The sequence below is a fragment of the Embiotoca jacksoni genome, unplaced genomic scaffold (genome assembly GCF_022577435.1).
Source record: "Embiotoca jacksoni isolate LCO1_2020_lvr unplaced genomic scaffold, fEmbJac1.0.p SCAF_12, whole genome shotgun sequence".
In the NCBI taxonomy this organism is placed as follows: domain Eukaryota; kingdom Metazoa; phylum Chordata; class Actinopteri; family Embiotocidae; genus Embiotoca; species Embiotoca jacksoni.
In genome coordinates this window covers 5632876-5659539 of record NW_027185252.1, presented here as the reverse complement: position 1 = coordinate 5659539, position 26664 = coordinate 5632876, and the positions used below count along the sequence as shown (strand labels likewise).

General features: G+C 42.0%; 1 protein-coding gene across 3 annotated transcripts in view; it reads left to right on the top strand.

The window, feature by feature from the left end:
• The first annotated feature begins 1307 nt into the window (after positions 1–1307).
• The window catches only part of LOC138195209 (RAC-gamma serine/threonine-protein kinase), a 55283-nt gene continuing 29926 nt past the window's right edge, over positions 1308–26664 (top strand). The window contains exons 1-2 of one of the 3 annotated variants that reach the window (XM_069144402.1): positions 1358–1447; positions 7642–8117. In XM_069144402.1, coding sequence (XP_069000503.1) covers positions 8072–8117 — 46 coding nt within the window. In that variant the 5' untranslated portion in view covers positions 1358–1447; positions 7642–8071. Of the gene's footprint in view, positions 1448–1594; positions 1838–7641; positions 8118–26664 lie in introns of those variants that run through there. The other 2 variants (XM_069144403.1, XM_069144401.1) reach the window with 2 other exon arrangements.

The window sequence follows — 26664 nt, the reverse complement described above, 5'->3', positions numbered from 1 at the left end:
GTTTCTGCCCATGCTCCCCCCTCTGCACCGAGGGCTGTGAGCAAAAGGCCAGCTGATGGCAATATGTGTATGAGTGTTGAGGGAGGTCAGAGCAGTACACATACATTATCAGACACGCTTGGTCCACCTGTGTCTGCACTCTGTGCCCAGCCAGGGCCCCATACCTAAACCTTCTGCCGCTGCAGGCCAGCTCCACACACCGTTTGGGGAGACAGATAGAGAGGAGAAAAAAGAAAGAGCAGATGATGGAGGGCGTTATTGTGCCAGAAAGCAAACAAATTATGATTCTACTTTTAAATTGACATGAATATTTCTTTCTCAACTCTGAAATGTGGGAAAATTAATCGTGTTATATGTACTTTGACTAAAAGACTAAAAGGCTTTTGAATGTACAAACCTATGCAAGGATACACAATTTCACCACGGCCCCCAACAAACTTAAAGTAGCCTAATAGGACAGCTGGCCCCGCTGACTTGAAACAACCTGCAGAGGAATTCAAAAAATGCATTGTGTAAACAATCTAAGCTTTGAATATGCACCAAACAATTTGGTTTAACAGCTGTTGGAAGAGATTTCCTTGATATGCCGTGCAGGTGTTGTGATCCTTCCGGCTGTAAACAGCATTTTAAGATACTGCATTAATGTGAAGAGGCTGTGGGAACTGTTGACCCAAATAACTGACTTGTAGGTTGACCCAAATAACTGACTTGTAGGTAACTGTCTAGTTGCTAAGAAAGGACAAAGTTTCTGGAAACAGTACACTTGAAAATATGCAAACAAACACACTTACTACGGAAAGAATAACTACATTTCTGTGCACCATAAACCCTTTGGTAAATCCTCATGACTTTTGTCTGTTTATTTAATGAGGGTTATAGTAAGAGTACAGAGTTCGAAAAATATGGACATTTATCTGGCTACATAACTTAGGTGAAGTGGGCTATATCTTTTGAAATATGAAAAATGAAATATAAATCAGAGATAAGCTTTCTTACCTAGGAGGGCTAACATGTATAAATTGATTTTCATTATTTTAGAGATATCATAGGCCTTTGTTCTCCCTTTACAGTTCAAATGCAACAGGTGTAACTATAAATCAGTAACATGATAATGATGATAAAACAACCTTTTCAAGTCTTCTACGTTTGTTATGATAGAAAAAAAAATATTGAATGCATCAGCTTTATCTTGCGATGGAGCATTTTCCATCGTGGTACGTTCACTTACAAATCTTCTCTGCATGATTGTTGTGCCGTAACTATGAGCAGAACCAGCGATCTCGCGGCTAAACCGCCTTAACACCTAATTCTCGCGATAGTTGACTGATTAGCCGGCGGAGACGCACGGGATGTTGGAATGGGATGATGAGAGAGCTGCACAGTGGACGAGAACCCGAAGCCGAGCTGAAACCGTTAAAACCCGAAAACGGGAGGACGAGACGAGACGGTAGGACGTGTGTGTGTGTGTGTGTGTGTGTGTGTGGGGGGGGGGGGGGATGCAGGGGGGAGGGGGTGGGGGAGTTAGGGGGGGGGGGGGGTGCGCGAGAGAAAGGGGGTTGCCGTTTCCCTGGGTGACGTCATTAGTTTTCCCGAGAGTCAAAACAACCGTTGGCTGCGGTAACGGTAGCTCCTCGGAAATCCGTTTGATGCAGGACCGAGCGGTTAATTCGGCCCCCGGCTCACTAATTCAACTTAACTCGCAGTCCAGCGCAGCTTCGCGTTACTCAACTCAAGAGGAGGGAGGCAAAAAAAAACAAAAACAAAAAAACAACAACAACAACCCGAGCGGCTTGTGAACAGCAGGTGCACGGGAATACCACCGCACCTGCCGCTACAGGTAATAACTGTTAGCTTTAGCCACCGTGTTGGGACAGTAAACCTGACCAAAAACAAAAAACAAAAACAACAAAAAACCGTGTTGAAGCCAGATAAAATGTTGTGTTTGTGTCGAGATACCGTGAACAAGATGGGGGGGGGGGGCGGTCCCGTGTCTGACTCTGGGAAATTATGTTTAGTGCGTTTAGAAGTAGCTACGCCCCCCCTCCCCCTCTCTCCTCCCCTCCTTCTCGAAAAAGGGTAACTTTATTATTTATTTATTTATTTTTACCGGAAGAGGTATTGTTTTTTTTTATTTTTATTATGCTCTTAATGTATAAACGTCCATGCTGCGTGCAACATGCGTCAGTTTGGTCATTTTCACCGTGACGTAAGTGATGCAGCGGCGGTGCCCGCGGGTCTTAAATCATTCACGGTCGGCTCGATAGCGACGGGGAGCGACATTTACACGGTTATATTCATCATGCCCGCTGAATAGACCGACTGCGAGACATCACTCATGTTTGAGGCAACTGTACATCATTGTGGTGTGTATACATGTTGGTATTGAGAGGCAGTAAACCTCGGCCTGGCTTCGTTTGACTGCACAAGTGACCACATGTATGGTTAAGAGGGTGTTGCCACACATGTCTTTGATAATAATAATAATAATAATAATAATAATAATAATGGTGTTCATGGGGATAGTGCTGCTTGGCACCTCCAGTAGAAATCGGCTTTTTTTTTAATTTTTTTTTTTTTTTTTTTACTGAGTCTGACTGAAATGTGTCCATAACATAACACAAAGTATTCAAAATGAAGGGCAACAGCTGACATCAAATGTTTGGTCAGTTTTCACCGTCATCATTGTCATCTTTTTTTTTTTTTTTTTTTTTACTTCATGATTTATTTTTTTCTTCATAGTTTCTTAGTAGTTGTAATTTGAGTTTCAGCAGTTGGAGGATTCATGCCCTGCCGTTACTTAGTAGTTGGTTCCTTTTTTTTTATTATTTTATTTTTTTTTATAATTGATGATTATAAAGTTAGATTGTGGCTCAGATTAAAAAAAAAAAAAAAAATGGTGATCGGTCAGACCTATAGTTTATGTTATAGATTTGCCTATCCCAGTTTTTAGGGTGTCATGGCGGTGCGGTGGTTAACACTTGTCACCTCACAACAAGAAGGTTCTGGCCTCGACCCAAGGCTGGGGCTTAGTTGGGGGGGTCTTTCTTTGTGCGGTTTGCATGTTCTCCCCGTGCCTGTGTGGGTTCTCTCCGGGTACTTCGGCTTCCTCCAACCATCCAAAAACGTGCATTTTACGTTAATTGGTGATTCTAAAGGTGAATGCCAGCGTGCGTGTTGGCCTAGTCAGCTGGGATAGGCTCCAAACCCATTAGAACATTTTTCGGGACGGTTTGCGTCGTCATTAGTAAAGATCCATTTTGAATTGTCCAAACAGGGTCAGTGTGCCTGGTTTGTTTGCCATGTAAAATGATCTCAGTTTGGTATTTAACTCACTGATGAGCTTTATTAAGCAGTTTTTTTAAACTGTGTATCAACAAACATCAAACTTAACAAATATATTTACTCTGTTAGAAGCATTGTTCAATTAGCTACCTTTATAAACTGTTGCTACACAGCCAACATTAGCATTTAGAGCTGTTTACGTACAAGTCTGGAGGAGGCATTGTAAGTTCAGCATCAAACGTCAGTCATTGGCTTTCCAACAGCTGTGTCCAGTGGTGGAAAGCAACACTAATCTTGACATATTAATGATAATTTTAGCTAATTTTTGGATGTTTTAAACTGAAAATCTTTAATATTGTATCTTTAATCTAAGGACAGAAAATATTCACATTGTAGGAGCTGGTGTCAGCCTCCCTGGTGTTTTTGCTCACTCAGACAATTAATCAACTTTGTAAAAATAATACTTGATTATTTTACTAATAACCTCATCTCTACGTTTGCACCCTGTCTGCACAGGCTGTGTACTGATAACACTGTCGGTGTCGTACATCAATGTACACACACAGGATGCAGGCTGCAACACTGTGCAGACTCACTCTATTAACATGCCTAAAAACAAAAATGAATAGACTTGAATCCCAAGTAGCTTGTGTAGACGGCTATATTGATTAAAGTAAAAGTGCTTTTCTTATATTATGAATGATTGAAAAAAACATGGCTGAAACGCATCCTGATTTTGCACAGTGTACCAACTGAGGTCCAGTAAGGCTGGCTTTCAGTTTAGGAGGAGGATTGCGGGCTCACTGCTGCTGATGACCGCCAGAGTTTGTATGAGTCTGGGGTGAGGAGGGGTGAAGTGAGGTAAGGTGAGATGAGGTGAGGTGTGCTGTCCTGACAAGAGGGCGGTAAGAACACCCTTCCTATTACAGCGGATTTTCCATGGAATAGTAACCTACCGTATTATATTACATGACATTACATTACATTTAGCTGACGCTTTTATCCAAAGCGACTTACAATGATCAGTTCGTATCAGTTAGTTGTGTCCCTCCTGTCTGTACATGGTTTGCTTTTATAAAATCATGGAAACAATAGAAAAGGAGCCATATATTTTCAGCCAAACTTGTGGATCAGGATAATTTAGGGTTGTCCAATGACACTCTAAATTTTCACTCAATATTTTGTGTCAGAGTTGTGTTTTGTCTTTATACATTTTTGCCAGTTGCCATTTTTTTTTTTTTTTACAGTTGCAGAGTGGGAAGAGCTTTTTTTTTTTCTTCCTTGTTCTGAAAGCAAAAGTCCAATTCATCTTCCCCACAAACAATGTTTGTGACTCAAAGTCGGATTCCTTCTTCGACTTTGACCAGCATGAAACTGTCACAATTAATACCTACAGCTGATGGATTCCCTGTTCCAGTTCACACTTCTGACTGGATACTTATCTCTGGTAATGCCAGCTGAGGCTCATGGTTATTGCAATATGGCAAGCTTTACGTCTTGCCAAAGTTGTAGTCAAACCATGACTTCTCAGAAACAAATCTAAAATAGTCAGAACAGGTGTCCATAAGATAAACCAAAAGGACTGTCACATTATCATTACTATTGATGGGATAGCTGACTGTCTGGTCTGTGCCTTTTGTTTCCAGTTTTCTCCATCACTCTCTCTCTCTCCATTTCTTTATCTTCTCTGTGTTTCGTTTCTCACTTTTTAGATTTTCTTATTTTGTTTTCTCTGGAATGAAATATCATGAAATAAATGTTGTCTGGCAGGTTCTTCCCCTGGCATAGCTGGTTCATCGTGGCAGAGCATATCGCTATAGCAACAGCCACCCTGGTGACAAGTGGTTGCCACTGTCTGGACATCTCTCCTCCTCTCCTCTCCTCTCCTCTCCTCTCCTCTCCTCTCCTCTCCTCTCCTCTCCTCTCCTCTCCTCTCCTCTCCTCTCCTCTCTTCTCTTCTCTTCTCTTCTCCTCTCCTCACCTCACCTCACCTCACCTCTCCTCTCCTCTCCCCTTCCCTCCCCCACTTAGTCCGGCCTATGCTCGTCCAGATTAAGGTTACAGCTAACTCAAGCATCATTGAGTAACACTGTAGTGTTAAAACTTAATCCAGAATTGTGTAGTGTTGAGAAAAAGAAGTTGATCCCCTTGGATATAATTATTTAAATTTCTTCTAAATTACTGCAAAAAAATTAGCCTTTTTATATCTTAGTTTAACAAATGGAATCAGGATTTTTTTTTTTTTGAATATTTTTCTTTTTTTTTTTAACAAACAAAACAGAAATTCTCAAAAATGAACTTCAGTCTAAACACAAGCAGCCATGCAAAAACGTTCTCTAATTGGTGACATTTTGTTTCATAGAAATCTGGAATAAATTCTATTACGTGTGTGATTAGGCATAGTTTCTGACTCTATGGAGACATTTCACAAATATTGTAGTCTATACCAAAAATAAATCAAGGATTGATACCCAGCCATTATAATTATATCCACTGGAATTAATGTTGAACATTTTTTAAACATACAAAAGTCAAATAGGACGATTTTAAGGACACAAGTTGTCATTGTGTTTGTTCATACTGTTTGGGAACTGGTGCTGCTTAAATGTCAGCAGGAGGGGATATTATATCGCAGCTCGAGTACTTTGTCATATGCTGATCCCGCATCCTCAACAACCGCATAGGGCTGCATATCTTTTGCTATTGACACCCCCGATGCTTTAGTTCTGCATTTTGCCGTGTCTGAATATGCATGGAGAGACTGGTGAACTGCTGAGCAAAATTTGTTGCGCGGTGCTTGCACACAATCGCTGTTTTATCCACTGATTTTGTCCCGTCATCTTCACAGGTAACACTAAACCCGTAAGTCTCCCACATAACAGATTGAAATGATGCTGGCGGATGTTTTCCTAATAGTTAATTGATTATTATTCATTTATTTTTTTTGCTGTGTAAATCTAGCCCATTTCAAATGAACTGAAAACTATAAACAAGCCCCGAACTGTGACTAGTGAATTGCATGGATTTTTAAATTTAATTTTTTTTTTTTTTTTTTTTTTTTTTTTTTTTTTTTAACAGTTCCACCCCTATTTCTTATTCATGTAGCTTTGTGCAACTTGAGGTTCAAAACACAAAGAAACATATCAAATTTAGAATTTATATTTCACTTTAGTTCTTATTTATTAATTTAAACAATGAATTAATTTTCAGAATCAGAAACTGGATGTTGTCGCCTGGTGTTAATTGTACCATAGTTGCGCTCTTCAAATGAACAAAATTTTGACAAATATTGGCAGTTTGGATTTATCTTGATTTACCGTACATGAATACAATTTGTGCTGGGATGAGGAAAGATCCACACATATACTTCTTATGAAGTCAAGTAATTGAGCCCATCTTTTTTGACAACTAAGCATAGAAAAGGGATTAAAAAAAAAAAAAAAAAAAAATCAGATTGGTCACGTTTCTGCTGCCTCAACATGAAAAAAAAGCTCTGTCACCTTTGAGCGTGTGTGCGACTGTGGGTCTGTTGCAGCCTTCTCTCTGACGCTGCAGTCCCTCTAAGTGTCTGCAGCAGTGCAGACACTAGCTGATCTGAATACTGATTTCCAGCTAGATAGGTATGACTACTAGCTATAGCAACCGTTGTGCTAAACTCCATTCAAGCTGAGCAGCGTAGTGCTGTTGCGTGTTGTGTAATACACTGTAGTGGGGTGCATTTGAGGTGAACGTGGCAGTGAGAGAGCGAGAGATAGAGAGACAACAGAGAGGTGCAGAGAGAGAGAGAGAGCGAGAGTGAGAGAGAGTGAGCATCCCTAACTGCCGTTGTTGCTATTTTTAACCGAGCCCTACTCCACAGTCCTGAGATGCTCTCCCACCTCCCACATACAGACAGACAAATCAGCCTACACGCATACACACACATTGACAAAATAATTTGACGTACAGAAATACATCCAGCTCAAAAAAAGGTAGACCGGCATCCGTATGGAGCACAACCTGCTCACCAGAACAAAAATATCCATGAATGAATGAGAAGCAGAGCTCAGAGATATTGGTTTGGCAATCAAGGTCAGTTTTTGCTTCACCAAGAGAGCTCTGTGATAATTCATCCTGTTTATCAGAGAGAGTGTTGGTGATAAAAAAAAAAAGAAGAGGAACTGGGTGTATGATTGGGTGGAGGGAGAGCAGAGGAAGCGTTTGTCCTCACAATAACTCGTTGTTTGTCTTGTCAGATTCGCTGAAAGGGCTTTTGGAGGGGAAGAGGAGAGAGAGAGAGGGACCAGCCGAAGCGGAGACAAATAAATCCATGCCTTCTTTTTTTCTACATCATGTTTTTCTCCTTTCACTTCCTTCCAGGCTGAGTCACTGCTGGTGAGGAGGAAGGTCTGGAGAGGGAACGAGAGAGGAGGAGGAGGAGGTGGAGGAGGAGGGGGAGAAGAAGAAGAAGAAGAAGAAGAAGAAGAAGAAGGGAGGGAGGCAGGGAGATAAGCCACAACAGGAAGCAAGACGATACACACGCGTAGACATACACACCGCTAGCTTGTGTGTGTGTGTGTGTGTGTGTGTGTGTGTGTGTGTGTGTGTCTCTGAGAGAGAGACTGAGCGAACGAGAGGGTGAACGGGAAAGGAAGGGAGGGAGAGTGACGCGGAGGCTGGGAGAGCCGGCCCCCCCCCCCTCCCCTCCTCCTCTCCTCCTCTCCCTCTCTTTCTCTCCTCTCCTCCCCTCCTCCCTCTCTCTCTCTGTGGAGCAGGCGTGTAGCGGCATCACACTCGGCGTGAAGGAACCATGAGCGATGTCACCATCATTAGAGAGGGATGGCTCCAGAAACGGGGTAAGTACATCCAGTACCTCTCCTCTTCTGCTCCCCTCCTCTGTGCCTCTGCCTTCTCTCCTCTTCCTCTCTGCCTCTTGTCTAGACTGAGGGCCTGGCCGTGGCTGTCCACATGTGCCGGTGGGAGGATGTGAGTGTTTTGCGATTTGAGTGTGTGTGTGTGTGTGTGTGTGTGTGTGTGTGTGAGTGATCACATGGATGTCTGATTATCTTGTGTGTGTGTGTGTGTGTGTTTGCCCCTACAGGGATGTGTCTCTTTATTATAATCTCAGCTAGCTGTTTGTTTGCTAAGCCTCTGCGTGCTTCAGTCAGGTTGTGTCTGAGAAAAACAGTGTGTGCATGGGTATGTGCGTGTATTTGTATGCACGTGTGTGCGTGTTTGCAGTTAATAACATCGACCAGGCCCCTCGTTACATTGCTGGTGCACTGTGTCATTTTGTCATGCCATTGTGTCTGTCTACTGGTCTTTGAAATCAAAGTTAGTTCTGTATCTCCGAGGTATTATTTAACGCGGCGGTGTCTTATGTTCATAGAAAAATCCTCCGTGGTGTCATTGAGAGTCATATGACATGGGGTTGAGGGGTCGGTTGGGGTGGAGTTGAGAGGGATACTGACAACACATCCTGTTTACAGCCAAATGAATGAGAAGTAGGGAGACAATTGCAATAGTTGAAGAGCATGTTGCAAAAGTAGTACTTCCTATTTGTCAGACAGCTTATGCTCAGTGTGTGGTTGTTGCAACAGGTGAAAAGTCATTCGTAACAGTGCCAAACAGGGTGAGAAACAGACAGAAAGTGACATAGCTCTGTGATGACTCCCAGCAGTGACTGTTGACACTTGAAGACTTTTAAAAAAAAATTTTTTTCTAACAAACCACAATTTTATGGGGTCATGTGTCTGCTGATGCTGATTCTACCAGAGGCAGGGGTGAACTTATGTGGATATTTGTGTGTGTGTTTTAGAGAGAGAGAGAGAGCCTCAGGGGTAGAACAAGGGGGATTTCCAGACTTTTAGGCCAATGAGCATCATACCCTTGAATATGTGATGGTGTCTAGGAATGTGTAACAGAAACTGTTGAACAGGAAGTGACATGGATACATAACAGACAGCAGGTTTCTGGGTAATGTAGGCTCACCCTATGGCACAGCAGGAGAACATGCTGGTCTTCACTGCGTGGAGTGGATGCTCTCACGGGTTCAATCATACATACACAAGTACAGTGCATGGTCTGTATTGCTGAAGTAGAGGGGGGGGGGGGTGCAATCTTTGTCTGTGTGTGCCAGCATGCCAGTGTGATCCTCAGACAGTCGTCTGTGCATATTAAGAGGAACACATCGCCCCCAGTCACGACGCAGTGATACCAGTGTTTGTCAGTGTGAGAGAGAGAGAGAGAGAGAAAGAGGTTAGGGAAGGAAGGAGGGGTGTTTGTTTGTGTCAGGAATATGAATGTTTGTCTGCATCATATGCTAAAATTGTTGTCTGTATTGGTGTGTGTGTGGAGAGAAGCAGGGTCAGGGTGCTGACTCACTGTCCAGGTCGTGATACAGCAAAGACTGCAGTCTTAGTCATTAGACAGCTTTTTACAGAAATGAAACAGCAAGAGAGATAGTGAAACCTCCACACACACACACACACACACACACACACATATATATAGAAAAACTTTTGTACAATTAAGAATTCATTTAGTTGCGCTTTCACAGTATATAAGGCCCTGTACTTTCCAACTCTTCTACCAAGTAATACAGTTTTATTTGTTTTGGATTGAGTGGCATGGAGACGGTGACACAAACAGAGAAACTAAAAGACTGAATGAGTGGAAGATGAGAAAGAAAAAGAAGAGAGACAAACTGTGTAACAGATCTCTGTATGAAACAGAAATGATTGTAAGCCCCTCCAAGGTTTTTTATTAAATCAATCAGTTTTAAATTCATGTTCCTTAATGAGTGTCCGATGAGTACTTGAATAGCTGCTGAGTTTGTCTGTATTATTAAAGTGCAGGTTACATGAATTGAGATGTTTCTCTTTGCATGTTAGTGTTTCAATCTCGTCTGTATGCTTGTTAAAACAGGTTGTTGTTGGTAATCTCATAATTAATCATTTCAGATGAATTATTTACATTTTCTGACTTGAGTTCCACTATAGCTGTTAACTATACAGTGTGCCTCTAAAATGAGGCAGTTTTGTAGTGAAATAGTGATTTGATAATGATTAGATATAGCGATAATAGAAAATATGTAATTACGCAGTTCTTCTTATACAAAAGGATTTGCTTAGTAAAAAGAAATTAGCTCAAATATCTCGGTCGTCATTTTAAAGATGATGGTCTGATGCTCTGGCTGTTTAAGATTTACTGTAGAGAATATACAGCTCATTCATGGTGGAGGTATAAAAGAGCTTTTCTGAAGAAACTTATTTACATTACAATGATTCTTTGATGATGGCTTTTGTTTGTGCAGAGAACTAAATGATATAAATAGATATGTGTCTGTTGGCTGCACAGTTGTGGCGACCCATTGTAGGAAGTTTTTTTTAATGTAGTTTGACCAGAATGGGTAATTGATAGAGATGATGGGAATTTCATGAGATGGTTGCCTAGTTTATGCCCTTTGAAACATTTTTTACCCTGTGTTGTGGTTTGACTGTCAGGTCTTGTAATGATTGATTGATTGAAGGAAGGAAGGTGTTTCCCCTTCATAGCCCAAAGTATCAATTATGGTGATGATTTCTTGCTCATGGACTCTGATGGGGATGCTCGCCTCTCTGCATGCTTTATGAAGAGACAGTGTGTATTTGTGAGTCTGTAGCTTGACAAACCACCAGACGTTCAGAATGAATGCATGAGAAACATAAAGGCGCTTATTGTATATGTACTCAGTTTGCTCACCACCAGCATCGTCATCATCTTGGAACACAGGAACTTCGCCTTTTCAAAATACAGTATGTCCTCAGATGGCCGAGCATTTCAGTACTCACTTGCTTGCTACCATGACAATGATTTCCTTCCTTCTTTCATTGAACCAGAGTAGGGAGTACGTTCTGCTGAAACATTTCTTTATCTTTGGAAATAATGAACAGTGGATAAATCCCATAATCCGACACACAGTGCGGCATAAAGGCCACAGACTTGCAAGTAAACCAAAATAGTGATTAACGCTGGCAAACGGGTTGTTCTGTTCTTAATGATAAAGACTGAATGGTTAAAAAGATACTCTGATGGTGCCAGAAATATCTACATCCTAGACGCAGGTGCAGCCTTGTAAGGACACTGAAATCTGTGGAATGTTGTGTTTTGGGTTAAAAGTCCGATGTTACTCTTCTTTCAGTCATTAACAGTCACAATGCTGTTTTATTTCACCTGAAAAAAAACCGACATGAACTTTACCCCACTTCATTTCCGCCAGAGCCCGGACTCTTCCTTCCTTCTGTCAGCCAGTGTGGGGCCGCAGAGGTCAGACTCAGCCACTGTAGTTCTGGATACTGTTACCTCCACGAACATCAGCCCACACAGCAGTCAGCACAACAGATGGCCAGGAGGGAGGAGAAACACCGGAGAGAGACAGAGAGAGCCGCATCATCTTTTTCTCCGACACTCTTTCTGTCCCCCAGAAGTTTTTTTTCTGGACTGCCACTAATCAGATAAGATACAGCTGTTTCAAAGTGGAGGATGTCTTGTTGTTGACTCGCTTTGAAAGGATCTAAGATCAATGATTCTTTGTCACCCAGCAGGGTTTAAGCGATCACGCATAAGATAACGTCAACAGGATGCTGTATATACTCTTTTTTTACGGTTATCTTTCAAATTATTATTTTTTTTTTCCTGCAACTTAAAGGACGAAGCTATTTAGAAAAATTATTTAAAGACAAATATTACCAAATCTATGCGCAGAAGTTATGAGGCTTTGGTTATGAACTGCCATAATATCCTGCAATTCAACGTATTAAACTGCATAGAAATTACAGCTAAGTCTTGCATGATCATAATGTTGAATTTGACTCAGAAGCTTTAAGCAAGTGTCAGTGCAAACATCGTATTTCCTGTTTACCCCTGAAGATATTACTGGGGTTGAGGTTAATTCAGTTCAATGTGAAGATCATTTTACAAACATGCCTCTGTGGAAGATTAATTGATATGTTGAAAATCATTTCTTAAGCTCTCTTCATAAAGGACTACAATCAAATACAAATCTTCTATTCCCATAGGCTGGAACAGACCAGAAGTTCCACTACACATAAACTCATCTTAACAGTATTTTACTCTCTTCAATAGTTATTTTTTGTTACTTTGGGAGCATGTTGGGTAAAGACACTAAGTTGGTCATGAGGGCTATAGGCATAATCATACTGACATGATTTTGCATGCCACGTGATTAAAAAAACCCCCACTAATAATTAACATTGCTTCATTACGCATGTTCTCTGAAACATTTCTTCTGCATGTCTGTGTATCCTCAGATCTGTTCTGCTCTTGCTGCCCCTGCCTTGACATAGTTTGTTTGCAAATCACATCCACGATATGCAGAGTTCTGATCACAGTACGAGTCCTATCAGTCCTTATTTCTACACTCTTTCCTCTGCACTCTGTTCTACTGTCTAATCTTTTTGGGAACTCTATGTGCTACACTGTATACATTAGGCTGCTGTGGGGTTCATTGGGTGCAGTGCAGTGAGGCAGCCATCTTGGCTCAGTGAGTTCAGTGAGTTCAGTGTTGCTAGAGGCTTGCTGGCTGGATCAGGTGGCAGTGCCAGATCTCTGATATCAATCACCAGCCGCTGCTGCTGCCGCCGCCACTGTCTGATGTGTCGCCCCTCTCCTCTCCTCTCCTCTCCTCTCCTCTCCTCTCCTCTCCTCCCCTCTCCTCTCCTCTCCTCTCCTCTCCTCTCCTCTCTTTCTATCACTTCTGCTTCTCAAACTCACTTGCATATACAGGGCAGTAGCAGACAGTCAGACAGTGCAGGCTTTGTTATGAATGGCATCCTCTTGCACATCCGGAGGAAGTGTACGCTCCAGTGTGGCTTTACAAACTGTCTCCATTGTCCTAAGAATGACTCACTCTACACTGCAGAGAATGGCAGTCAGCCAGACAGTCAGACAGACTGACAGCACAGCGCAGACAGACTAGTCTGCAGAGCCTACAGACAAACGGCACAGGAGAGACAGGCAGAGACACATAGTTTGTGACAGATACAGCCACCATAGTACCGAGGCAGACAACTTGCCAGTGGAAGAGACCTGCAAATGGCTGGTACAGACACCACAGTGAAAGACAGATGGATAACATGCAGTTTGTCACCTGTGTCTTATGTTAGAATATGATCAAATACTTTTGTGTTGCAAAGTTGTGAAATGAAAAAAATAAACCATGAAATTAAGTTCAACTCCAAATTGAAGCTTCACCAGGCAAGAATTTTATATGGAAGTATCTTATCATTTGTATCTTTTCTGATACAAAAGTAGGCTGCAGCAGAAGAGACTGTCCTCTTGTTATGGTCTGGAGCAGCAGCAGATCTGGTCCAAACACTGAAGGATGTGATGAATAAAACTTAATGCACTTAACAAAATTAAACAGCCATGAGCAGCCTCTCAATAATAGAGCCAAACAATTTTTTCTGTATCTAGATGTAGTAATTTTTGCCAGCACACTGCATCATAACTGTTGGTACCTCGCATACGTTTGTCCGGTTCCGAGTTAAATGACCTGAAGCAGTGTAGCTCTGTAAACTCAGTCAGTCGTTAGGATCAGCGGCGAGCGAAGCATCCTTGTAAAAGCCATGCAAACAGAGATGGATTAATGGATGGTCTGTGAATGAACTAATGTAGAGGGAGGCAGTCTTGGATAAATGAATGAACGGATCAATGAATGGAGTGCTGATCACTGCAGATGGAGAACTTGGACAGAGGAAGCGAGAGGGGATAAAGTTGAGTAATGGGATTAGTTTGCAGCTCATGATCATCAAAATGCTGACCTCAAACATTTGACCACATTGTGGATGGATGCACATACATTCACACATGTACACCTGACAAGATCATTATTAATATTAAATATTACTCAATTATAGTCATCGTGAGCACGCTGTAAAAAGCCATGTCAAAATCTCAAATACAAATTTTCATTTTCAAATATTTTCCTTCATTGAACCATATTCACACACTATATATCATCACACCTGTTACTTGCTTAGTAATAAGTGTGATCAGAAGCAGAGTCTTGACCCAACATATTGTATGTCATCTGCTGGTAATAACTCATCAAATAACAGGATGATGCTAATGCAGTTTGTAACAAATTGATGCTTCACCCTTTTTTGTCAGTATATTAATGTACCATAAATCACCATGTAAACTAAGCCACTTAGACCTTTTCACTCTTGGAACCCGAATAAAACAACAAACAGGATTTTCCATGGATTTCTATAAACATTGGTTTATTATCTCATTTGACCAGGTGTAACACACTTGTTGCACAAATATTGTTGCAAATACTCACATCAGTTTTGTTTTTTTTGGATACAGCCTTGTCAAACATTATTACAAGGAGGCGTTCAAGAACAGAGTCTCTGTGCATTTTTATGAATCCCAGGTTTCCTGGACACCTCAGATTTGTTTATTCAGCTGGTTTTCCATTGATCACTGTTTCATTGGTGTTCCTGTAGTGTTCCATTGTGATCTATTGACAGCAGGAGCTCCAGCCTTACCTGATAAAGCAATTCAAGTAAAGCTGAAACCAGAATCTATGTTTAAATCTGCTAATATAGAGATTAGACCGAAAGGGTAATGTGTAGTCTAACATCTTGAGGTATTGTGGGCCGGTTGGAGTAGGCTTTGGGCTGATTAGAGGAGGCAGGTTAGAGTGGGGGTTGGTTTGTCTCATTTAGGCCAACAGATTAGTGGCTCAGTTAACTGCTAGTGTTTTTAGCAGGCTGGAGAGGGTCCCCAGACTCTGACCATTGTGGACTCGTATGACTGCTCATTTCTGTAGCAAACTTGAGCCTCAAGTTTAAGTTTAAGTTTATATTATATTATGTTAAAACTTTTTTTTTTTTTTTTTTTCTTCCAGAAGCTACAAAAATATAGAGTGTAGTATATATTGTAAATGCTATTTAGTGGCCTTGTAGAGCTCTGGTCCAAACTGCTGTTTCTCCAGTATTTGGTACTGGATAATAATATATAATATAATAATAATCACATGGATAATCAGAGTATACACTCTGCTGGTGCCTTATTAGTTAATGAAACAGCAGTCTGATGGTGTGTCTTAGAAGTGCCTTACAGGCTGACAATAAGACATCAGTTGCCGGTCTTTTTTCTTACCAGAGTTAACAAAATGATTGCCATTCCAGTAACAGTTTATGTATTAAATGCCATGTCAGCGCTTGAAATTCCCTTAAAAACAAGCTGCCCAGTTTTGCAAACTTTTTTGGCACATATTTATTATGTGATGCTGATTACATGATTTTTAATAACACTTTTAATTTAACTTGTTGAACTTTCATTTACCTGAACGGATGATAGTGCAGCAGGAGTGAGCTGAGGACATTGGGCTTTTATATTTGTTCTATTTTGGCACAAGAAACTAGGCTGTAATGGTGGGCAGTGATCTACATCTGTTTGCCAAAGGAAACTGGACAGCTATTGTTGCTCTGGAACATCAGTTACATCCTTGATGCATTTTTTCCTCTTCCCTCTGCCTCTGTAGCACAAAGCTGTGTTGCTTCATTTGTAAAACAAAGCATGAGTTCCAGAGAACAACCTCTGTTACTGAAGCTTACAGTATGTGGAAACCGTGAAGGCAGCAGCTGTTTAAAGCTATTGCAGACAGTTTTACAACAAAAAAAAAATATAAAAATCAGTGTTTCTGAATTGATTACCCAGTCTAATGGCTCTCAGTTAAGACGCAGTGTTAGCCGACGACTTACCTTGTTTGGTGAACTGAGCAAAGGTGAACGGAGCTTTAGGAATCCATTGACCACGATTAGTACATTTGGTTGTGTGTGAAAGAAGGACACACCAACACTGCTGCTGAGCTCATTTCAAGTCGTGCAGAGTTGACGAGTGTAGTTGAAAGAATGTTATCTAACAGGTTCATTTATCGTCTAACACACAGTGCCACTGTTGCCATGGTATTACTTACCGCAAAGCTGGTAGGTGTAGCTGCTGTAGTAATTAATGTTTGTGAGGATACTACAGGTGACCCTGCTCTGGATCCCAAATGTGATGTAAAAGATGCAGTGAAAACTTGTTTTCTGGGTTACACCTGGTCATTTTCATCATAACGTTAAATATACGTTTATTATGGACTGCCTTCGGTAGGTTTGGTTTGAGTTTGCTCCTGATATGCTTGACTTAATAGTTGAGCTGCATGTTGATGTCGCAGTGGTCAGGTTAAAGGGACAGTCAGTCTATTTATAGCTTCCCACCTGTAATCTGTCTCTGACAGGATTAACTAAGCCACTAGCTTCAGCCTGCTGTGCCACATTGACACACTGAAAATGTGAACCATGATTAAATACGTGCATGAAAATTGTGTACAGTACATGCATGGCACACGAACCCAGAAGAAGTTCAAATGTGATTAATTATGATTTCTTTGAAAGGATAGACAATTACAGTATGTTTGTTTTTAACTAACCAGAAAATGTGACACCATATAACCATGTTACATGCCTCTTTTTTTCCCTACTTGTGTGCATTTGTTTATATACATGTGCATTTTTTTTTTTTTTTCCCCCGTGGATGTGTGCATGTTTCACAGAGTCTCAGTAAGTCTGATGAAAACAGAGAGGAAGAGGAGACCAAACACTGACCGAATTTTTCATCCTCCCTCTGCCTCCTCCGTCTCTAGTTGCCAATCTCCAGTCATTAATTAGCTGTCCATGATAAAATTCCCCATTCCCAATCTGACACTAGTGTAGAGCAGCGGACGGCAGTGGTAATCATGTCAGCGAGGCTTGGCTCAATGTTCTGAGGGGGCTAAATGGCCCCCATATGGTGCACTGGCTGGGGCCCGCTCCTCACCATGCTCTCATTAGACTAGTGCTTAATATACCAAGTTAAAGAGGGACACGCACACGCACACACACACACACACACACACACACACACACACACACACACACACACACACACACACACACACACACACACACACACACACACACACACACACACACACACACACACACCAATGCATACTTTCAGCTGTAAGAAACAAATCAAGGCATCTGACAGGGGATTGGGTACAAAGGGACAGGAGGACAAGGAGGTGGTATTTGTTTCTGTATTTGTGTGCATGTGGCATGTGTGACTGTTCTGAGAGACTGACGCTATACAATTGTTGACTTGCCATCTGTCATCAAGCAAAGAATTGTATCTGTGTGTGTGTGTGTGTGTGTGTGTGTGTGTGTGTGTGTGTGTATATATGTGTGTATATAGAGAGGAAAGATGAGACGGAAAAGAAAGAAAGAAACAGTGAGTGAGGTGCAGATGTCTCAGTATAGCGGCTGGAAGATGAGGTTCAACAGCAGACTGCTGTATGAGAGGAGGTGGAGGGGGAGAACAGAAGAAAGGAGGACGAACATCTGCCATATTCAGATATTGCTCCGTGGTTTGAGTGTTTCTACACAATATCTTGAGTTTGAATAGACCTGGGAAATGACCTGCTCATTAAGCATCCTGCAGGCCTAGACGAGCAAGTTCACACACCGTATGTTCTGCAGTATTTAACCAATAATGCTGAGACTTTGTTTTGCATTTTAATAATGTAGAATTATTTTTTATATACGGAGCCAAAATAGGTTTCAGTACATCTTTTATTATTAGTCTTGAAGAATAACCAGATAATAACTTTGCAAAAATCATCATTTTTCACAACAGTGACAGAGAAACACCTCTTGATATTTTTGACACTGCTGTTATTGGTGTTGAATATTATAATGAGTTTGATCAAATAATTTAGTCTGACGATACCGAACTGATTGTTTATTAGCTCATGATGGAAAATGTGAATGATTTTTTTTTTTTACAGGCTTTGTTTGTGACTTATTTTTCCAGAAAATGTACATAACAGACTTAAGGCCTAATATAAATGCTTAATGTTAAAGGCAAGGCAAGTTTATTTGTAAAGCACATTTCAACTGCACAGCAATTCAAAGTGCTTCACATAAAACCATTAAAATTGAAAAAATAGTTAAATAAAAATAGAACTGATTATTTTTTAGCATAATATTTGACTTTTTAATCCAAGTATGAACTTTGTCTTAAACTGATCTCAAAATAGGAATAGTCATCTTTGTTTCTTTCTAACGGTATCCGAGCTTTAAGGGCCTGATGTCGGCCAGCTGATGTGGACATGTTGTCAAAAGCAGCCTCTCAGACAGACAGACGTTGCAACATGACTAACACCAGCTCTCAGTGAAGGAGAGGGAAGTGTTTGTCTGAGTTGAGGTGACATATAGAGCTGTCTGTCACATCGGTGTGACAGACAGGCGAGCAGTCAGTAATTGCAAATCACACTGCGAATTTAGTTGGCCAAACTCTACAGTAGTTCATGAAGTTACGTAGTTCATGAAGTTACGCTGCCTGATCACAAGTAAACAGCATCTTGTAAACAAAAGTCACGTGGGTGCCCAAGAAGCCCTTTTATTGGACAGTGTTTGAATAAACAGTCTTCATCAGGGATTTTAGCAGAAGAGCCAAAACAATTATAATCCCAGTCTCTGTTTTGCACAAATTGTGAGGGAACTGCATGAGGCTTGCTTCATTTTGTGATGTTGTGCTTTCACATTGTCTTGTATCCGTAAAACTAGACCGTACACAACCATGTGACGTACCGGTTTCCCTCACTAACAAACTTCGTTGAATCACATAAAATCAAGAAAGGTCACATTCGTGGTTTCTTTCTGGCCTCGCTCTCACCTGTCTGTACAAACAGAAGTTAAGGAGAAAATAATCCAAAGTGTGACTCAATCGCTCCAAATAGCGTGAATGCACCCTGATGGACAGATGGGCACACACCGGAGCAGGTGGAGAGACAAGACAGGTAGCTGGGCAGGACAGAGGGGAGAGCAGAGAGCAGCAGTTAGTGAGGTGGAGAGCACTTACTGGTGGCCCTTCAGTGCAACACATGAATGGAACCTTTGAATGAGGCGCGGCGGGGCTTGTGTGTGTGTGTGTGTGTGTGTGTGTGTGTATGTGTGGGGAGGGGGGGTGGAGTACAGAGGGGGGGGGGGGTGCTCTTGACAATACTTGGGGTATAGTACTTGATTGTTTACTCTTGCCTGCTGGGCTGGGCTATTGTGCTCTACTGTGTGCGCGTGCGTGTATTTGTGGTGACAGAGTTTATACCGGGTGCGAGTGTGTGCGTGTGTGTAGGTTTACAGGCAGAGAGAGAGACGTAGGCAACAGCGCAGTGCTTCTGTTGCTCCAGGAAAGTACAGGGGATTCACAAAAGACCAGGGGGATCTTATGTTGTCCACACAAACACACGCATGCACACGTAACGCCAGCTGCCACCCACAGCCTCAGCCCAGCATTTCTGAATAAATAATACGGAGCCAACCACTCTGGAATAATGGTGACTTACACACTCAGACACACATCCATGCGCAAAGCTTTGCACCTGTTCACCACTGCTCAACTGGACAGGGTTGGGCTCCACACACACACACACACACACACACACACACACACACACACACACACACACACACACACACACACACACACACACACACACACACACATATGCACACACCCCTTGTTGCCTGTCTGTTGTTGGCAATACTTAGACAGCTGTGTCTGTCTCCCAACCCAACCCTCCCCCTTTTTTTTTTTTTTTTTTTCAGATTTTTTTTCAGATGACATCTATTCTCATTAACTGATTGGTCCAGCTGCTTTACTCTGTTCCTCTGATTGGATGGTTTTACATCCAATGAGGCAAAGGAACAAAATAAAATTTTTAATATGAATGTCAGATTTAAATGGGGACCTCAAAAATGCACCCTTCTGTGCAATTATTAATGTGAAGTATGAATATGAGAATTACTGAATGAAAAAAGACTGGTCAGAACATAACTTGTCAGGTTTTGTTATTTTCAGTATCATTATAATAATATTCACATGTAAACGCTATTCCCTGACATCCACCAACTCTAAATGGGTGACAGTTTCTATTTATAATCTAGCAAAATTACACAAATCATTCTTAAAAGTGTCATAGAAATGTAGCTGACCTTGATTGAAAGAGATGGCTTTAACAGGTCTCGCTGTACTTTAAAGATGATACATTGTGGATTTAGATCTAGTTTCCATTAATAGTTATATTTATAAATATACTGTGCATTTTGGAGATATACTCTATTTAATGCAGATGTCAATGATGTCAAATAAATAAAGACATCAGTGGTGCCAACACACAATTCTGTCCAAAAGAGAGAACAGAGAGAGGCAATATACCAGCAATCAGTGCAATTTGATTAGCCTGCTCATTGGCTATGTGTGCCTTTCCTAATCGCATTGGACGCACTGCATTCTGAACACAAGCAGCGTGGCATTCCTAATGTAATCGGGTGTTCGAAGGCAAGAGCTTTTTGTTCTGGTTAGCACAGTTTGTATTTTTACCTTCTTGACATGAAAGAAGACATCCATAGATATCATTCTTTGTGTTGTCAATGCCATGTTATGTCTTGATAGTTGTGTGTCTGTCTGTGTGTGTGTGTGTGTGTGTGTGGGGGGGGGGGGGGGGTGTAGGGATGGATAGATGTGTGTGTATGTCGAGGAAATAGACGTGTCTAACCGAGTTGTGTTTGATATTCTTGATAGCATTAACTGTAGATATAAACCAGAGTTTTCCCTATTTGGTTAATAATAATGTCATAATACCTTCTTGCTATATGGCTACATTATGTGCTTGACTCCTTGAACATAGCACGCAGCCATATGGCATCCATCATATTCTGTAGTTGTGATCAAATCAAGAGATCAAATCACTTTGTTAACACAAATGTCAGCACTTTGACCTCCTTTGCTGTGCGTCTTTTTCATTTGTTTCAGTTCATGTGTTTTAAGTTTATTCTCTTGCGATTGAATCTGTGACAGCGTTGCTCCTGTGGTGTACGGATAAGTAGAAAAGGACTATTATAGTAGCAACAGAAGCCACCACTCGAATCTGTGAGGAGAAGAGATTGTACTGAACCCAGCCTCATATACTGCACGGGAGGTCATCCAGGGCCCAGGTGTGTCTCCTGCCATTGACGGTCCTTCGACACAGGACAGTTCTTTGCAAAGAGAAAAGCACGGAGCAGGAAACTAGCGAGCGTGGCGGAGGGGCCATTTCAAAATCCTTTGAATTACATCAAAGGTGGAAAACTCCCCACACTTTCAAAACTTCAACAGCCTCCTTGTCTATTTCGGTCTTTGGTGTTCCATGTTTCTTCTTCCTTGGAATACAAAGAAAAGACTTGATGCTTGCTGTTCAAAGGGGGCTGCGGTCTGCATTAATCTGATAGCTGTGAAAGGTGACATACAGTATTTCAAGTTCGGCATTTCCTTATTCCAAATGACTTGAATTTTAGAACAAACTTTACATCTATCGGTATTAAAAAGTAAATACTGTATGTCTGGAAAGTTATTTTAAAGACAGCGGAGCAGCCTCAAATTGTATATTTTCACGTGACTTTTTGGAGTGCAGTCGTATTATAAAGAAGTAGGTGTTGTCCTGAGTTGTATCAATAGAGCTCATCTTGATGTGCTTAGGATGTGTTACTAGACAGTACCTTAGCTTCTGCTCTTCAGTATGACGATGTCCACCCTCACTTATTTCTTTTGTGTTTGAAGTCCTCACAAATAACTTTGTATTGGTATTCGTGATATAATATTCACATATTATGTGGTGAAAGTTTTCTTGGTGTAGTTTATCGTCCATCCATTTATTTGATAATGTCAGAGAAACCACCGACTTGCTGAACTTCGACCTTGAATTTCACATGTTGAAAATTAAGTTAATTATGTTGTAACCAGACAGAAAGCAAAAAGAAAAAAAAAGAAGTAATATTTGTTGCAATAATGGACAACAAAGAGGCACAAAGTAGTTACAGTAAGATTTGAGTTGCCTTATCGAAGTGACCTTCACCCCCACCCACTGTGTGTGTGTGTGTGTGTGTGTGTGTGTGTGCGTGTGCGTGTGCGTGTGCATGTGGTGAGGAGCCAGGTAGGCAAAGCCTCCTGTCTGTCACAGGTGGTGTTGAGCAGCAGCCCTCCAGCTAGGATGCTAATATGCTAACACCACAGTAATCCTATGATGCTTCACGAAGCAACGGGCTCTTTTCCCCAACAACACACATGAACAAACACTTGTACACAAATCTAAGATGACTGAATGCCTGCATGCAGAAACACATACATTTACACCAACTAACACACACATGACCCCTGTCTTATATATATATATATATGTGTGTACATGTGTATAGACACACACCCACACACTTTTACAGACACAAACTCACTCCAGCGCTTCGAGGGGGATTAGGATGAGAGGCGTCTTGGCTGCTGTGTGTCTGTCAGTCACTCTCCAGCTCTGTGTCAGCATCACAGCAGTGGCCACCATGCTCCAGGGAGCCACCACCATCTACTGGATTGTAGTGGTACTGCAGGCAAGAAAAGGACAACATATGAGAAGAAAAAAAGAATATTGGAATATACAGGACAAATAAGGAAAGAGGGAAAATAGAATTTGAAGTAAATAATTATTAAATGTTTTACCCTGACTCTCAGTGTGTTTGTGGTATTATGAATCTGTTGCATGTTGCCAGTGTGTGTTTGAGAGTGTGTATGTGCACCCAGCACAGCCTACCAGGAGGCCCTGGCTGTGTGCAGCTGGCTGGGTAAAATCTCTTAGTGGCCCCCAAGGGATGGCCATACTCCCATGGGTTTCCACTCAATCTGGCCGCCTTGTGGCCGACCTGCCCCGTCCCGGCTCTCTGTCTCTGTCACAGCTTTACCCACATGCTCTTCTCACCCTTCTCACCCTTCTCACCCTCTCATTCCTCCCTGGCTTGTCTCTTGCTCAGCCCTCCTCTTTTCCCGCTGTAGCTTCCATGTAGTCTCACCCCATGGACTGAGCCATGGGCTGGTACAATTATTCCAGAACTAAACCTTTAAACCCAGCTGCAGCCCCAGCTTCAAACTGAATTTCATTCTTTTATTCTTTAAGTCTTGGTTCCCCCCTCGGTCTTGTTATGCATGTGGAAAAAATACCTTCTGAGCTTTTACAGGGAGCATGCAGCACAGCGTCTGAGTTGTCAGTGATGGTGACTGTATTTAAAGCACTCAGGCACACGCACACACTAACACCAGTCCAGCCCCGATGTGGTAATAAGACTAATGCACTGTAAGTGGATTGGCTTTGAAGAGCCCGGATTCGCCTTAAGATGTCTGAGCAGACTGGAGTTAGAACTGCTGGGGTAGGGGTCACGCACACAGCAGTATCCTTATAAACACACACACACATGCATTATTGTGTAGACTATGCAGATTGTGCAAAAATATTGTAAAAGTCATTTGTTTGGTCTTGTCTCTCTTTTTTTTTTTTCAACACTGGTCCTTTACTGCTGCATTCAACATGCAATCTTGCTTGCCTCTAGTGCTCCTTGACAGACTCTCAGACAGATGTCTTCTTCAAGCCTCTTACCGCACAATTCCCCACTTTCTTAACCCCCAGTGCCCTCTGTGTCACACAGTTTACCCCTCACCCCCGTTACCCTGCCTGATGTTTATCTAATCGCCGTTCCTCTTCATCCTCCACCTTATCTATTAATGCTTTTACTCAAGTATTGGCCGCTAATGCTCACCTAGACAGACACGTGAAACCCCTCCCCCACTCTGTTGTCTGGAAGTGTCTTGACCTTTGTTTGTAAGAAGATCAGCCGGTCAGTCGTTCCAGCTCAAACCCACTGATCAGTTTGACTGCATTCTGCGCTTGTTATCACCCATCGCCTGGCTCCGGCAGACTATTGCTCACAGCTTCAGTTTTCCTCCCCGTGATTATGGTCTGGAAACCGTGTTTGTGTTCATGTTTGCTCAGCCACTCTGAAGTGTGGACCAATAAGTGACTTGTGCAATGACGTTGAAGCTTTTTTCTAAATATAGTTACAGCGGTACAGCTTCGGCGCATGCGGTGGTCAATGCCGATCGGCTAAAGGCTGCTGCAATAGTATCAAAATTAACCTGAGGTCTACGCCCATACGCAGGGAATTTGTGTCTCGTAACAATAGGCTACCATACTACTACACTGTTTGTATACTGCGCAGAAATGTTACTTTCATTGAACTCCCTATGAAAGTTCTGTTATATTTTTGACATACTTGCCACCCACTTAACTGTACAGTACACAGGACAAAGATGTCAGATATTTTTGTACTTCAATGCAGTTTTAACATGAGAATGTCATTTAAGTGTAGATTATATTCGCTGCTTATTAATCCATCAATAATATTTTCAATTTATTGCTTAAAAAATTGTCAATAAAATGTACAGAAAATAGCCACCAACTCAGTCTCTTGGTTCGAAAACTTGGTGTTTATTATTTCCTGTTACAGCCCAACCTCGCTACTGCTCTCAACACAGAATGTGTATTTAGGTGTGTGTGTGTGTGTGTGTGTGTGTGTGTGTGTGTGTGTGTGTGTGTGTGTGTGTGTGTGTGTGTGTGTGTGTGTGGTTATGCAGCCAGACGTTACATTCCTCTTTCTGCTGGTGAGCTGCTGTGTGTGTGTGCTGGAACGCGGCAGAAATTCCACTCCACCCTCATCCCCGCCTCTATCTACCTCTACACACCACCACCACCACCTCTCCAGCTCCCAGAGTGCCAGTCACACAGCCCCGTCTCTGCACCATCTGCATATCGGCTCTTGCCTCGGCCAAAGCATTAAATTAAATCCCTGTTTGGGTTGATTAACAAATGGCTGGTGAGCTCACATAGTTATGGAGTTATTTATGTAATTGTCATCAAGGCTTTTTCCTGCTCTTCGTCTGCCTCGTCGTCAGCTAAAACGTGTCGAACCGGCAGAGCAGAGGTGTGCTGATGTCCTGAAGGAGCGAGCGCGAGAAGAGTTTCCGCAAGTTCGTGTGTCTCGTTTCTGTTTTGCTGGCTGAAGTTCAGCCCTGCCATTTGTACCTGTCGCCTATTTATCCTCTCCGCATTTCTCTCTCTCATTCTCTCCCCTTTTTTTCTCCCCTCTTCTCTGTCCTGAAATGAATAGTTAATCAGTCTGCTAATTGAGTGACAGTTAGCGAGTGCATTGTTGTAATTGTCCAATCAGAAAGCTTGGAACAGACACAGTCACAGCTGATTCATCTCTGCCTCTTACTGCTAAATCCACAAGCTGCAACTGGAGGATGTGCCAACAAGATTTAATTCTTCTAGAAATTCCAAAATGACTTTTAAAAAGTCGACTTTAGTTTTAATACTTAGTTTGTGCCTCATACCAATTCCCTCTCCAATCCCGGAAAACAGAAAGGCTTGATGGGCAGACGCTTGGTGAAAATTTGCCCCCTTATCAACCATTTCTGCTGTTTTATTGAAACAGTTACAGTGAATGTGGAGGTTTATGGATGAGATGCACTTATTTTTAGATTGTATTTATCTTAGACCTCTTGTCACAATGTTGTTTAATCATTTTCAAACAATAAAAGACAATGGAACAGGGAGAAATGAGTATACAACTAATTAAGACTTTAAATTAGATGGAACAAAGAGTTTCACTTTAAAACAACTGCTCAAGTCTATATTTTGTCTCTTTTGAACCAATTTTAATACACTTCTAAAAGGTCTATCTTATTCTCCTGAACATCCTCTATTCCTTAGATCCTTCAGATCACCCACATTCTGCTGTTTTACTCGTATCCTGTCGTTCTAACAAGAAACCAGCAACTCCTGTTGTCTTAAGCACTGTATAGTGTAGTATTTACTAATTGGCCTTAAGGGAAAAGTAAAGTTGTGCAGAAAACTAAATGAAACTGAAGTGAGGAGTCCGAGAGAGATGGTGTGGGAAGGAGACCGGCTGTTCTGTTTTCTCCAGCAGTCCAAACTAGAGACATGTGGCTCCCCAGACAAGCTGTCCAGAGTGGGAGAGCTCGCTGGACTCATTACAGGCAAGGCCAAGACGGGATAGCTTGACAGAACACCATTGGATCATACGGAGAATTGGAACAGTCAGAACAGAATTGTTGTAGTGTGTGTGTGTGTGTGTGTGTGTGTGTGTGTGTGTGTGTGTGTGTGTGTGTGTGTGTGTGTGTGCGCGCGCGTGTGTTTGTTTGGAACGGCGCGTGTGGACAACTGTCCACCTCCTCTCTCCGTCTGTGCCACCCCTGGCTGCCCCCTCCCCGGCGCCCCAGTGGACAAGTACACACAGAAACACACACTCACACTCGTGCACGCTGTCTAGGCCTGGCCAGAAGGATCGCTTAAATGTTTTCAGTTGTACTGGACAGCTGAGGGATGAAGTGGCCAACCGCAGGCTTCCATTGGTTGGACACCTCATCTAGAAA